The sequence below is a fragment of the Neophocaena asiaeorientalis genome, unplaced genomic scaffold (assembly GCF_003031525.2).
Source record: "Neophocaena asiaeorientalis asiaeorientalis breed wild unplaced genomic scaffold, Neophocaena_asiaeorientalis_V1.1 scaffold76, whole genome shotgun sequence".
NCBI lineage: Eukaryota > Metazoa > Chordata > Mammalia > Artiodactyla > Phocoenidae > Neophocaena > Neophocaena asiaeorientalis.
The window spans coordinates 1,715,462-1,729,165 of record NW_020173668.1 but is presented as its reverse complement, the minus strand read 5'-3'; the positions used below and the strand labels follow the sequence as shown (position 1 = coordinate 1,729,165).

The following is a 13,704-nucleotide window of genomic DNA, read 5'->3' as shown; positions in this document are numbered from 1 at the left end:
GCCCACACCACCCAGCAAGAGGGACGGTGCCTAGGTGCCCCAAAGGACAGACTCTCTGGACAGAGAGGCACTCCTCATGGCAGAGCATGGACAGAGCAGGACCTGAGAAGTCACATCCCTCACTTCCATTAAGGCTGGCTCCAAGGCTGGTGGCCTTGTTCCTATTGTTTTATGTATTCAACACTTTGCTAAAACTTAGGAAGTTTCTTAATTCCTTGGCTATGAGACAGAGGAGAAAAAATGAAGGCACAGACCAAAGAGGATAGGGACAGTGATCAACCTGGGAGTCTTTCTAAACACGGGCAGACATCCATGCTGAAGAACAGATGGGTCTAGGAGGGCAACATCAGTAGGGAATTCCCACCTGCAGACCTGGAGCAGAAGGGGCAGGGGGCTCATTTGCTCAGGGTGGGGAGCTAGAGTAACGAAGCCCTCACAGGTTAAATGGAACCCCATGGGGAGGTGTAGGGGTGAGGGGCCTTTCCCTCCCTTACTCCTCTGTTCCAAGATCTATTCCAGTTCCGAGGGGCAGGCATTCCTGCACTGCAGTCTTTAGCCCTTTTCCCAAAGGGCAAGACTGCCGATCATTCATGCACTTTTCTTCCGTGAGACTCTCACACAAGTATGTGCCACTCCAGTGCCTGGCAAAGTGCCTGGCACTGATGGCACTCAATAAATATTTGGTAAAAATGAACCTTGGAGGAAGGAAACCCCACCATCCTCAAGGTTTGAAAACAGCAAGTACCCATCTGCCCCAACATTCTGCACGCCCATGCAGCGATGGGCAAGACAGGCCCACAGCATATCACAGCTCACAGAGCTACAAAGAATCAACTTTATTAAACATGTAGGGTCAGTTTCTCTTTTTGCCCTTGCCCGTCACCTTGGCTGGTGTGAGGACTGGAGCTGTTGCCTGGTACAGAGTGGAAGAGATCTTGTTGATGTAGTACAGACCAACCATGGAGAAGATGAAGCTACAGGGTGAAGGAGAAAGGTCATGGTATCAGTGGGCATGCTGCCAGCCTGGTGCCTCCTAGAGCAGACAGATACCAGCATGAGGGAAAGAATCCAGGATCAGGTTTAGGAAAATGGGGAAGGGGACAGAGGGAGAACAGAGTGGGAGGGACGTATGGGGAAGTCTGGAACCATCACAGGAGGATCGGGTGCCAAAGGACAGGATGCTACACCCCTTACTCAGCTGTCAGGCACTTACCAGGTGGTGACACAGACTCGGTGGATGAGGCCAGATGCAAAGAGAGCCAACAGGAGGCAGAGGAGAACTGGGGAAGCAAGAGGGGACAAGGAGGGTGGTCAGAATGGAAACACCAGGCATTCATATGTGGAGTCTAGAAGAAATCTGGGGCCCTCTGAATCTTGGGGGAACTGCTTGGAGGGGAAGGGCATGACAACAGCAGGAGGACCTCAGATGGCCTTATTGATGCCCAGGACACGGAGGTAGGAGATGCACGCTCATTACCAGCTCTGCCCCAAATATCACTTAACTTCTCTATCCTGGATTCCCTCCAATAAAAAGGAAAAGGAAAGGTGACAGCAGAATCTGAAGGGCAAGGCTTGCTCCCATTTGAGGAAGAGAGTCAAGGCCTTTCCAACAGAAGCCAGACAATGGGGATCAATTCATTAACCTGGCTGGCTAGTTATGGAAGTCGAGGGCCTCAGTTCCTGGACATAAGTTGGAGAGCAGAGTGTCTGGGTACACACACCCATGGGGACAGAAAAGGGTCTCAAGACATCTAGAGTAGGACTAGAGAGAAGGTGGGAGGGCAGATAGCAAGGGCAATCCCACCTGCTCAGCTGGGGAGGGCGGGGCACCTGAAGAGGGCCTAATAGCTTGCCACACTACAAAGGTTTCTTTCAGAAGTAAATGAAGACAATACACTTAGAAATAAAATCTAACAGAGAGAAGTTCTGAAGCCGCTGTACGAAAGGACCTCCGGAAGCCTAGGTGGAAAGAGCAAAACATAAGGAGGACAAAGAAACGAGGGCTACAGTGACAGGTCTTTGTTCTACCAGGTGAAGGCTTCACAAGAGGTGGCATCTGCTGTCCATTTGGGGCATGTGGCATCCCTTAGGTGATCCGGCCTTGACGCCTAATTGGCTTTATGAACTTAATTCTCCATAAATAACTGAATCATCAATTCTTGATTAGAACCGTTTCAAAAGGAAAACAATCTGACAGTTACTCTAATTTGGTCAGGATTCCTGCTGACACAGAAAGCTGGTGTATCTAATACTTAGGCTCTTCACAATCATCTCAAACAGAATTCACTAATATTGGGTCAATTTCACCTCGGAACCCCTCAACTGATTTGGCCCTTCTTTTTCTTTTTCTGGTGGAAACAAAGAACATCCCTTCTTGGATGTATTCATTACAGGCCCAAACCTGCCTGTTCCCCTCAAACGTTCCCTGGGAACTGGCCAGGAAGTAACTTGAGTTTCTTGCTTTCAGAGGCCCTCTCTTCTAGCTCCAGTTCCGGGAGCTAGATAAAGTGCTGCATCCAAAACCATCATCTGTCTCCAGACAGTCTTCATACACATATTTTTTCCTCCTAAAAAACCTTTACTAATTAAGCACCTGGAAATTCAGTACCGTGTTGGGGGAGGTTACTGGAGAGAGTTCAAATACTCAACCCCCAATTTTCACTTACTCTCGGGGAAGATCTTTGCTTGGAATCCTTTGCCAAAGACAAGATTCTCCAGGTTATTGAAGGCCTGGGTTGAGGGAGTTAAGGAGTAGGACGTGCAACGGGGGCAGAGATGTTTGGCTAATGGGAAGGGTACAAGCCTGAGTGGCCCACCACCCTTCCTACCCTCAAACACCTCTGCCCGCTCCCCCGCAAAACGGATACAGTGAGAGAGAAGACGAAAAGGCCGGAACCAAGCAGGCCGCCCTGGATGGTGAGCCACTCGGTGGAGGCCAGCTGGCGGCTGTACATCTGCATCCCAGCGAAGAGCAGCAGGGACAGGAGGGAGGAGAGCGCCAGCGAGGTGCCTGTACCCACCACTGGAGTGGAGAAGACACGCAGAGTCAGGCCCAGCCCTCCCTCCAGGAGCCGCAGGCAGATTCGGCAGGTCCGGGAACTCGAGGGCCCAACCACCTGCAAGCACTCCCGGGACTGCAGCCACCCTCCCCAACTCCCCACACCCCGTGGCAACCCCCAAGAATTCCTCAGTCCCGGACGCCCCGAACCCTCCGGCCCCGTGGGAAATGCCCGTCGTCTGGAACCCAGGACACGTCAGTTCTGCGGGGAGAGGACCGCGAAAGCTGATCCGCCCAAATCCGACCCCCTACTAGTCCGCCCGGTGGGGGACCCCGCTGGTCCTGTTACCCATCATGCCCTGCCCTCGGGTCCAATCCGCGCCTCTGTACAAGAGGAGAGCCGAACGGGGCACGGTTGGCTGTGCGCATGCGTCAGCCCCCAACGTGGACTTGCTTCTCCCCCACGTCTTCCTCTTTCTCCCTCTTGGCGCCTGAATGCAGCGCCCTCTTCCTGAAGGGAGGAAACATTGCGTCCAAGAGCGTCCTTGGCCACCACCCTCGTCCCCCGCCCTTCCCCGCACCCAGAGCATCTGCTGCCTCTCAGTGCAAGCTGCACTTAACTCTTCAAGTCACTGTGCCCATGGACTATAGCCTCTAGCCCACTTCTGTCTTCTTTGTCAATTATGTCAGCTTTAGTGCCTGTTCCTCAAGACCACCTGCCCCCATGATCATTGCCTTGATATCTCCCCTGGACTCTTACCCAAACCAAAATCTAGTCCTTCCATTCTGGAGCCCATCTTTCTCTGAAACTATCCTTCTGCTTTATGTGAGTAAGATTAGAAGCCAATGAAGAATTCGAACATAAGAAATGGCTCCCCCTCAAATACGATTCCATGTTACCCAGCCAACCCCACCCCACCCCCCGACCCGACAGCCTTCTGAGAACCACGTGGGAAAAACTATTTCCCACCTCCTACCTCGACCAGCGCCGCTCAAGGCTGGTCCCTGGAGCATGCGCAGTGACATCTCACCCCACCCCTCCCCACATCCCCACCGGGCTCCTGCATTAAGCTCGGGGTTCGCAGCCGCAGCCGGGATCGGGCACACGGGGGCGGGCGGGCATGGTAGGGCCATGGCTGAGGGTGAGGATATGCAGGCCTTCACTTCCATCATGGATGCACTGGTCCGCATCAGTGTGAGTTAAGGTGGGGTCGAGGGGAAGGGGAGGGGGAGTACAGGGGTCCCGGGCAAGCCGGGACCTCGAACAGGTGGGGGTCCCGCAAGATGCTGGGATGTAGACAGGGGGCGGGTGATGGCAGAAAGGACTGGGAGGGTCGGGATGCAGGTATGAGAGGGTAATCCCGGGGGCAGCCGGGAGGTGAATGCCGTGAAGGCGTCCATCCGCTGGGGTGTGAGGAACATGTAGCTACCCGGACGCAGCGGGTGGCTTGGGGTAGCCTCCAGCCGTGCACCGGGGCTGGAGCTGCAGGGCAACGGGGCTATGCTATGAGGAGGGGGCGTGAGTGAGCTTGGATATATTCCAAGAAAACTGAGGACAGGTGGGGGGCGAGGAAAGGGCCGCCCCACGGTGCAGTTCCCAATTTGAGCCCCTCCGCAAGACCCCACCCCACTGCACCCCCACTCAGGGCTGCCTCTGAGCCTTCGGTTGTCATGGCAACCCGGGCCCGGCTCTCCCAGGGGCGGTGCCAGCTTTGCTCCCCCCAACCACTTCCTTCCCCCTCCCTCCGTGTCCCTCCCTCCTTTGTGTCAGCTGCGCCCCTGACCGGGATGGCTGCGAAGAGAGGGACCAAGGTGAGGTGTGGGGGTGGGGCATAGCTTGAGGACCCCCGCCACCAAAAAAGGGAGGGGTACTTCCGGTGGGGAGGGGGCAAGTAGGCGGGGCGCTCCTTTCCCCCTTGCTTGGGGAGGGGGTTGCGGCAGGCCGGGTTACGCCGGGGAAGGGAGCTGGAGGGCCGGATGGTGGGGGGCAAAAGGGAATGGGTTAGGAGAAGCCGGATGGGTTAGTGATGGGGAATGGAGCCGAGGGCGGCTGCAGGCTGGAGCCGCGGCAGGAGGACAGACTGGGTGAGCTGGAGGATGGAAAGAGCCTGGCTTTAGGGAGGAGTCACGCGGGGGAGGGGGGGGCAGGGGAGTGCCAGAGAAGCGGGCGGGGGGTCCGCACCGAGCTGCTGAATGGGCTGTATCCTTGAGAGATGTGCCTGGGGCCGGCGGCCCGGATATGGGGGGATAGGGGCAAAGGCCAGGTGAGAGGGGCTGCAGGTCCGGCTGGGACTGGGACAGTGAAGGAGGTGGGGCTTGAGGCTGGGGTGACCCGAGCTCCAACCATCCCTCCTCCTCAGGTCTGTAGCTCTGCAGGAGTGAAACAGAAGCAAGAGACAGGGAGCTGAGAAGGCCTGTGAACCAGGCCAAAGCTTGTGCTGGGGAAAATCCACAGCTTGTCTGGTCCCTTGTACTTGTCTTGTCCATTCCTGAGACCCTTTAGGTCTTTAAGGGGCAGTTGAGGGGCTGTTGAGATATGCCCAGGTGTCCAAGCTCTGATCCAACCTCCTGGTCCCTCCACAGACGAGCATGAAGAACATGGAGAAGGAACTGCTGTGCCCAGTGTGTCAAGAGATGTACAAGCAGCCACTGGTGCTGCCCTGTACCCACAATGTATGCCAGGCCTGTGCCCGGGAGGTGCTGGGCCAGCAGGGCTACGTAGGCCATGGTGGGGACCCCAGCTCTGAGCCCACCTCTCCTGCCTCCACCCCTTCTTTTTTTCATTTCCATCAGGAAGATGGAAGGGGTCCATCACTGGCCAAGGGCATTTGTCTGTTTTTCAGGGGGTGGAGATACTGCCCATCCAGGCTCTAACGAGAGCTGCGCTCTGGCACAATAGAAATTAATTTTTTAATTGAAAAGACTTCCCCCACTCTGAGCCAGCTATAATTTTCACCTCCCTACTTCCCGGCCCATCCACAGGCTTTGGGACATACCCCGGGCGGAAGCGAGGTGCTCTGCACCCTCAGGTGATCATGTTTCCGTGCCCAGCCTGCCAGGGCGATGTGGAGCTGGGGGAGCGGGGCTTGGCAGGGCTGTTCCGGAACCTGACCCTGGAGCGTGTGGTGGAGCGGTACCGCCAGAGTGTGAGTGTGGGTGGCGCCATCCTGTGCCAGCTGTGCAAGCCCCCGCCACTAGAGGCCACCAAGGGCTGCACTGAGTGCCGCGCCACCTTCTGCAACGAATGCTTCAAGCTCTTCCACCCCTGGGGCACCCAGAAGGCCCAACATGAGCCCACCCTGCCCACCCTCTCCTTCCGCCCCAAGGTGAGCCAGCCCTTGCGGGGCCTGGGAAGGGAGGGGCATGGTGGTGCTTGGTGGGAGGGCGTGCCCAGCGCTGTGGGCTTCCAAAAGGAGACGGCCAGGGAGTTGCCATTGCCGAGCTCCTTTTTCTGTAACAAAAGGGCACTGGACAAATCTTTGAACGTCTTTGAGCCGCCATCTCATCTGCTGAATGAGGATTATAATATCTGCCCTGCAATATCTGTGCTTGCAGGGTTGTTGAAAGGATCACTGAGATAATGTTTGTGAAGGTTATTTATACACTAAAACGGTCTGTTATGCATTCATTCATTGAACAAATATTTATCAAGCACCTATGTGCCTGGTGCTATTCTAGGCGTTGGGGCTACAGCAGTAAACAAGATGGCCAAGGCTAATTATTAAGCACAAGGCTAAGATTACCATCATTATTGTTATTACCACACATTTCTGTGAGGTAAATGAAGGGAGAAGCAAGGCTAATGCCTGGAGCTTGCAGGAAAGGCTCTCCTTGATGCCAGGGTGTACCACCAGGTGGCACCATGGAGCACCACCAGCTGAACTCCTCTCCACCCACATTGGGCCAGCAGAGGGAGGGCACCAAACTGCTCTGTGGTAGGTCAGCACCCTTACACACACCACTGGCTGACTGTCTCATTGCTCTTTCTGTCCCTAGGGCCTGATGTGCCCAGATCACAAAGAAGAGGTGACCCACTACTGCAAGACCTGCCAACGACTGGTATGCCAACTTTGCCGTGTGCGACGCACCCACAGCGGCCACAAGATCACACCTGTGCTCAGTGCCTACCAGGCCCTCAAGGTGAGGACCCCGCCTCACTCTGCCCCAGCGCTGACCCACACTCACACCCTCTCACACCTCCTCTGAACTGCTGGCTTCTCTGGAGCCGGGTGTGATGCCCACCTCTTTCTTCCCCCTCAGGACAAGCTGACAAAGAGCCTGACATACATCCTGGGAAACCAGGACACAGTACAGACCCAGATCTGTGAGCTGGAGGAGACCGTGAGGCACACTGAGGTGAGGGAGGGCATGGAGGTGGGCCCTGGGCCCTGCCTGGGAGTGGGAGCAGGAAGCGGGTGTGGATGTGCACAGCCCGATCACCTGGTTGCAAGCTCAGGAAACCCATGTAGGGTCCATGGATGTGTCGAGGTTCTGGTTAAACCAGGTCATCAGGAACAACAGTGCCCCAGGCCAGGTGGTACCCAAGGCTACAGTGGAGACAGGGTGTCTATCACCAAGGAGAGGGAGAGCAAGCCGCAGGGATGGAGCTCAGATGCCCTCAGGCTCAGCTGCCTGCTGGGGACGGTGCACAGCCCTGGACCAGGGAGGGTGAGGCGATGGCTCTGATACCTTTTGCCAGATTGCTTGAATCAGCTGATATGGGGATGGAAGATAAGGATGGCACAGATGCTGGAAGATGTTAGCACAGTACAGGTGGACGTTAGCGTAGTCGTGGCCTCTTATCTGGGGGAGTCCTTAAGGGATCAGGATTGATTATGGTGTGGGCATCCAGCAAGGTTAGCACAAATGGTCAGGAGTTGAGCCCATGTGGGTGTACAGGAGCCTTTGGAGCCATGAACCGGGCCCTATCAGAATGGGTAGGGAGGATTTCCCCGGATCCTCTGTGATCCTAGCCATGGTGCCCCACGAGTCTAGTGCAGGTGCTGCCTTCAAGAAGAAGATAGTAAGTGTTGCTCTCTGGGCAGGTGAGTGGTCAGCAGGCCAAGGAGGAGGTGTCCCAGCTGGTGCGGGGGCTGGGGGCTGTGCTGGAGGAGAGGCGGGCATCGCTGCTTCAGGCCATTGAGGAGTGCCAGCAGGAGCGGCTGGCCCGTCTCAGCGCCCAGATCCAGGAGCACCGGAGCCTGCTGGATGGCTCAGGCCTGGTGGGCTACGCTCAGGAGGTGCTTAAGGAAACAGACCAGCCTTGCTTTGTGCAAGCAGCCAAACAGCTGCACAACAGGTACTCAGGGGCACGGCCTCCTGCGGGGTAGGGGCAGTCGTGGGTGTAGTCCATGCATAAGGCAATGTCGAGAGCACTGCCTGATGGAGAGCTGGGTCCTGAGGATTTTCACCAGGCCACACTGATAGCAGTTTGCCCGAATGGACAGGGAAGAAGGCCCCAGCAGATACCAAGGCTGTAGGGGCAGGCGAGGCAGAATCAAGGGGAAAGGTGGCTGCCCAGATGGCAGTGCCTGACCCTGGCCTGCCCCCATCCCAGGATTGCCCGAGCTACGGAGGCCCTCCAGATGTTCCGGCCAGCTGCCAGCTCCTCCTTCCGCCATTGCCAGCTGGACGTGGGGCGTGAGATGAAGCTGCTGACAGAGCTTAACTTCCTGCGAGGTGAGGAGATGGCCAGGCCCCGTGCCCAGTTAGAGCCTTCCTCCCTTCCTCCCCAGCAGCGGGCCCGGGGGGCAACGCCCGCCGGGGAACTCCCCAGCCTCCTGCCTGGCCTGGCCAGCCGCCCTGCCCACCTAGCCCACCCCACCCAAGCACACCGTCCCACCGCGCTCAGCGCCGCTTCTCCCTCTCTTTGTTTGTAGGCTGTGGCCACCGCGGACTCTGCTCCGGAGCACCCCAGGCAAGTCAGCGGCCCTGCCCCAGGGGTCCTGCCCCCCACCAGGCCCCCTGCCCTGCCCTGCCACTCCCACACAGCCCGGCTACCCACTCATGGCTTCCTTCTCTTTCCTGCCCTGACCAGACCCCATCCCCGCCTTCCTCTCCCCTGACCAGTGCCCTCTGTCTCTCTTATGCCTTCCTTTCTTAATTCTTGCCTTTCTGACCTTTTGTCCTGTGACCTTTGCCCTCTAGACTTTCCTTCTCCTCCCCCTGACCTTGTCCCCTGCCATCAAGCTTTTGCTTGCCCTCTGTTGTCCCCTATTTTCTGTCTTGCTGACTCTTGCATCTATCTCCCTCCCACTCGGTTCCCTCCTTCCTGTTCAGTGCCCTCTTGCCTGGGCTTCAGTGGCCGTTGCCTGCCTTTCCCTGGGGCTCCTCTTTATTCATAGAATTAAAAGGGTCATAGAAAGAAGGGACACCATGTGATCTCATACCCTCATTTGACAGAGGAGGAAACTGAGGCCCAGAAAGGGGACGTGACTGGCATAAGGCCAGAGCAAAGGAGTGGCAGACCGGGACTGGCATCAGGCCTCCTGTCTCTCCTTCTCCCGTGGGCTCTGCCCTGCCCATCCCTGCCCAGGGCCCAGACAGGTGTCTTCTCCAGATCCCTCTCACTCACACTCACCCCCCCGGCTCCCGCTGCTTTCCCTTTTCCTGCTCACCCTCCATGCCAGGCCCGTGGCCAGGCCCTGACTGACCCCCGCTGTCTCTTCCAACAGTGCCCGAGGCTCCGGTCATTGACACCCAGCGCACCTTTGCCTACGACCAGATCTTCCTGTGCTGGCGGCTGCCCCCCCACTCACCACCTGCCTGGCACTACACCATTGAGTTCCGGCGCACGGATGTGCCGGCCCAGCCAGGCCCCACCCGCTGGCAGCGGCGGGAAGAGGTGAGAGGCACCAGCGCCCTGCTTGAGAACCCTGACACAGGCTCTGTGTACGTGCTGCGTGTCCGTGGCTGCAACAAGGCCGGCTACGGCGAGTACAGTGAAGATGTGCACCTGCACACGCCCCCAGCGCCCGGTGAGTGGGCACAGGGTACACTTGGGACCCAGGCACTGACCGCTGGTGCTGGGTGGGCCCCGGGGAGATGGCATAACACAGTGCACCACTCTCACTAGCCCTGAAGCGGGACTGCCTGAGTTCAAATCCCAGCTCTGCCTCTTGCCAGCTGTGTGGCTTTACGCGAGTTATTCACCCTCCCTGAACTTCAAGTTCCTCTTCTGTAGGGATAGTAACAATACTTATCTCATGAGGTTGTCGTGAGAATTAAGTGAGATGATAACGTGTAAGGGCTTAGCTGAGTTTTTGGCTCATGGTAAGGGCTCAATAAATGTTGGTAATGTGACTCTCCAGAAAATAGTGGGGACTCCGGGGTGTAGGCATAATAGAGAAGCATCGCCACCCAAGTAGGGGGCAGAAGAGTTAGGGGTTAAGTGTAAGAGCCAGGTAAGAGCACCAGAGTGCGGGCTGGAAAGTGCAGGTGGATGGTGGTGGGATGTCACCAGGTGGAATGGACAGCAGTGGGGACCCTCCATGGCGCAGCCATGGGAAAGGGGTGGGAGGCAGCATAGCGAGTCAGCTGGGTCTGGGAGACTGATTTCTGTGCCCACTAATCATCACTAAAACTCTTCCTGTGGTCCCATGCCCACTTGGGATGGGATGCCCCTTCTTTTTTTCCTATGCTCCCCATTCCAGTTCTCCAGGCCCTGTTCCCCAGAGCCCCCTGCCCATCCCTTGGCAACTCGTTCCATGTTCTGAAATCTCCCAGTGTCTCGTGCTAACACCTCAAGGTCCCCCCAGTGCCAGTGTTTGTCCCTGAAGTCCTTCCTTCTGTCTCAACCCTCCCCAACTCCAGTCCTGCACTTCTTCCTTGACGGCCGCTGGGGCACAAGCCGAGAGCGGCTGGCCATCAGCAAGGACCAGCGAGCGGTGCGGAGTGTTCCAGGGCTGCCCCTGCTGCTGGCTGCTGAGCGGCTACTGACGGGCTGCCACCTGAGCGTGGATGTGGTCCTGGGCGATGTGGCTGTGACCCAGGGCCGCAGCTACTGGGCCTGCGCCGTAGACCCAGCCTCCTACTTGGTGAAGGTGGGCGTCGGGCTGGAGAGCAAGCTTCAGGAAAGCTTCCAGGGTGCCCCCGATGTGATCAGCCCCAGGTCAGGCCTCTCTGGAAGGGATGGGGGTTTGGGGACCTGGGTGGGGGAGCTGGGGACGGGCCGGGGGTGTGCAAGGGGAGGACACACTTGCTGGGATGGAGCTGGGAGGAGATTAGGAGGAAGTAATAAGAGCCAGGCTGTGGGGGTGGCTGTGGTCTGGAGAAATGTGGGCTCAGTGAAAGAGCTTTGTGGACTGATATTCAGAGTGGCTGGGGAAAGGGACAGTAGTAAAGGGAGCCATCTCCACTTCCCTCCATCTGTCACTCAGGCTAAAACACCATCTCTCCAAGTCTCCGTGTCCTTTCTCCCTAACACCCCATTTCCAACATCCTTTCTCCACAAAGCCTTTTCCCTCCAGTACCTCCTTCACCCACATCTTTTCTCAACATCCTAAAATTCTTCCCTCAACTTTCCATCTCCATATCGTCTCATCCACAACATCCTGTTTAACACCCACCCACACATACTTTTCTCCCTGACCCCTTCCTCCCCAGCACTCTATCCCCCAGTACCCCATTTCTTTAAAATGCCTTCTTTTCGACACCAGTTCCCTCTTAACCCTATGGTCCCCAAAACCCTGCATTCCTCTAACATCCTTCATCTAAGTCACTGATCCGCCCTCATCTCTCTCCCAACATCCACCTTCCCAGCTTCCTTTCTCTGCTCTCCCCCTCTCCCCAGTACCTTAGTCACTAACCCTTCATCCTTCCAAGATTCTCTAACCCTCAAAATGCTCTCTCAGCGTGATATCCCAGCACCATTTCCTCACCACCTTCCTGTGTTGGAAGCTCTGCATTTCTTCAATGGGCTTTAGCAATACCCTGTCTTTCTTCTCCTCCCCCCACCTCTCTGGCCAATGTGCTTTCCTTTCAACACCCCTTTCCTACCAAACCAAACCCCCAGCCCTATATTCTAACCCCTGTCTCTTCAACATGTTTTCTTCTCAATGCCCAGAATCAATCCTTTTTCTTCTATTTATTTTTTCATTTTTTTCATTTTTGGCTGCGTTGGGTCTTCACTGCTGCGTGGGCTTTCTCTAGTCGCGTCGAGCTGGGGGCTACTCTTCGTTGCGGTGCGCGGGCCTTCTTACTGCGGTGGCTTCTGTTGTTGCGGAGCACGGGATCTAGGCGGCGCGGGCTTCAGTAGTTGTGGCGCACGGGCTTAGTTGCTCCGCGGCATGTGGGATCCTCCCGGACCACGGCTCAAACCCGTGTCCCCTGCATTGGCAGGCAGATTCTTAACCACTGCGCCACCAGGGAAGCCCCCCAGATGAATCCTTTGAACCACTTGCTCCCCAACATTCCATCCTTCCAACATCTCAGCCCTCTGGTACCCCCTCCCCCACACACTTACTCCACCCCCCAACGTCCTCCTACCCAACGCCCACCCCTGCAGGTACGACCCGGACAGTGGGCATGACAGCGGTGCCGAGGATGCCACAGTGGAGGCGTCGCCACCCTTCGCTTTCCTAACCATTGGCATGGGCAAGATCCTGCTGGGGGCTGGGGCCAGCTCAAATGCAGGGCTGACAGGGAGGGATGGCCCAGCGGCCAGCTGCACAGTGCCCCTGCCGCCCCGCCTGGGCATCTGCCTGGACTACGAGCGGGGTCGGGTTTCCTTCCTGGATGCTGTGTCCTTCCGAGGGCTCCTGGAGTGCCCCCTGGACTGCTCAGGACCTGTGTGCCCTGCCTTTTGTTTTATTGGGGGTGGTGCAGTACAGCTACAGGAGCCCGTGGGCACTAAGCCCGAGAGGAAGGTCACCATTGGGGGCTTTGCCAAGCTGGACTGACCCTTCCAGGCCTCTCCTGGGCCTTGGCCTTCCAAGCCTCCTGAAGCTGGGTTATTCCTCCCAAAGCTTCTCCCTCAAACTCTTCCTGCCATGTGGTCCTGTCCCTTCCCCTAAGTCTGTGTCTTCCCAGGGCCTTCTCTTGACCAAGGGACTCTTCTCTGCTCGCCTCTCTGGATGTCCCCCATTCTCTCCACTGCCTGTTAATCCAGGCTCCCACTCCCATGTCTCTGCCCCGTGACCTGCCCTTGGCATCTTACCCGAGTCATGGAGACAGCCCCTTTCCCGTCCCTGCCCTGTGCTCCTCCCCAGGCTGATTGGGAGGGAAAGCACCTGGAACACTGGGCATGCTCCCCAGCTCTGCCCTCTGCCCTGCCAAGCTCCCTGACTCATCCATGCTGAACTACAGCTTTGGGGCGTGCAGGCTTTTTGGCTGGACACTGCCCAGGCACTCCCTGGTGAGGGGAAAGGGACCCTATCATCCTGCTTTATTTATTTGGGTCCCTGTACCCCCAGCCGCATGCCTCTTAACTCCCTCTTGCATGCTTTACCTGTCCTGCACCCATGCCAACGTGCCAAGTCTCCCTTGGGGAGCCAGCTGAGGTTGAGTGTCCCCATTGGGTTGGGCCTGGCAAGGCCTCTGGTGCCCGCTGTTGCCTCCCCCTGCGGTGAGCACTGCTAGGCCTATGTCAAGCAACAGCTGTTATTTTCATGGTTTATAAACAATAAACTGTGATGCCAGGCCTTCCTGTGATGTCTTTGCCTTCCCTGAGCCTATTCCTCTTAGTTTCTGTGTTGGACATCTCAGGC

General features: G+C 57.0%; 3 protein-coding genes across 4 annotated transcripts; 2 read left to right on the top strand and 1 right to left on the bottom strand.

The window, feature by feature from the left end:
• Window positions 1–812: 812 nt before the first annotated feature.
• Window positions 813–3,442, bottom strand: KRTCAP2 (keratinocyte associated protein 2). Its single transcript, XM_024748268.1, is given in 6 exon segments — window positions 813–974; window positions 1,214–1,280; window positions 2,667–2,730; window positions 2,868–3,022; window positions 3,348–3,391; window positions 3,393–3,442. Coding segments are annotated over 6 exon segments (486 nt in total). The 5' UTR covers window positions 3,428–3,442; the 3' UTR covers window positions 813–853.
• A 568-nt stretch (window positions 3,443–4,010) lies between these two features.
• Window positions 4,011–5,913, top strand: LOC112401792 (tripartite motif-containing protein 46-like). Of its 2 annotated transcripts, none has more exons than XM_024748267.1 (2): window positions 4,011–4,193; window positions 5,582–5,913. In XM_024748267.1, the coding sequence occupies exons 1-2, from the start codon at window positions 4,011–4,013 to the stop codon at window positions 5,870–5,872; spliced, it is 474 nt and encodes a 157-aa protein (XP_024604035.1). In that variant the 3' UTR covers window positions 5,873–5,913. The 2 variants fall into 2 exon arrangements, 1 of the variants encoding a protein (XP_024604035.1); XR_003003628.1 differs by lacking the exon at window positions 4,011–4,193 and adding an exon at window positions 4,626–4,810 and having other exon boundaries at window positions 5,582–5,714.
• Window positions 5,914–5,945: 32 nt separating this feature from the next.
• TRIM46 (tripartite motif containing 46) lies at window positions 5,946–13,635 on the top strand. The gene is made up of 8 exons (XM_024748266.1): window positions 5,946–6,324; window positions 6,995–7,138; window positions 7,259–7,354; window positions 8,044–8,297; window positions 8,556–8,677; window positions 9,673–9,975; window positions 10,811–11,108; window positions 12,504–13,635. Exons 1-8 carry the CDS (start codon window positions 6,034–6,036, stop codon window positions 12,895–12,897), a joined length of 1,902 nt encoding a protein of 633 aa, XP_024604034.1. The 5' UTR covers window positions 5,946–6,033; the 3' UTR covers window positions 12,898–13,635.
• Window positions 13,636–13,704: the final 69 nt, after the last annotated feature.

What these genes read in the sequence shown, in the direction of transcription:
- LOC112401792 (XM_024748267.1), top strand. Translation starts at nt 4,011, where the DNA reads ATGCGCAGTGACATCTCACCCCACCCCTCCCCACATCCCCACCGGGCT. An exon ending in ATGCACTGGTCCGCATCAGT is followed by an intron (nt 4,194 to 5,581) that starts GTGAGTTAAGGT and finishes GTCCCTCCACAG; the next exon opens with ACGAGCATGAAGAACATGGA.
- TRIM46 (XM_024748266.1), top strand. Translation starts at nt 6,034, where the DNA reads ATGTTTCCGTGCCCAGCCTGCCAGGGCGATGTGGAGCTGGGGGAGCGG. An exon ending in CCCTCTCCTTCCGCCCCAAG is followed by an intron (nt 6,325 to 6,994) that starts GTGAGCCAGCCC and finishes TTCTGTCCCTAG; the next exon opens with GGCCTGATGTGCCCAGATCA. An exon ending in AGAGCTTAACTTCCTGCGAG is followed by an intron (nt 8,678 to 9,672) that starts GTGAGGAGATGG and finishes CTCTTCCAACAG; the next exon opens with TGCCCGAGGCTCCGGTCATT.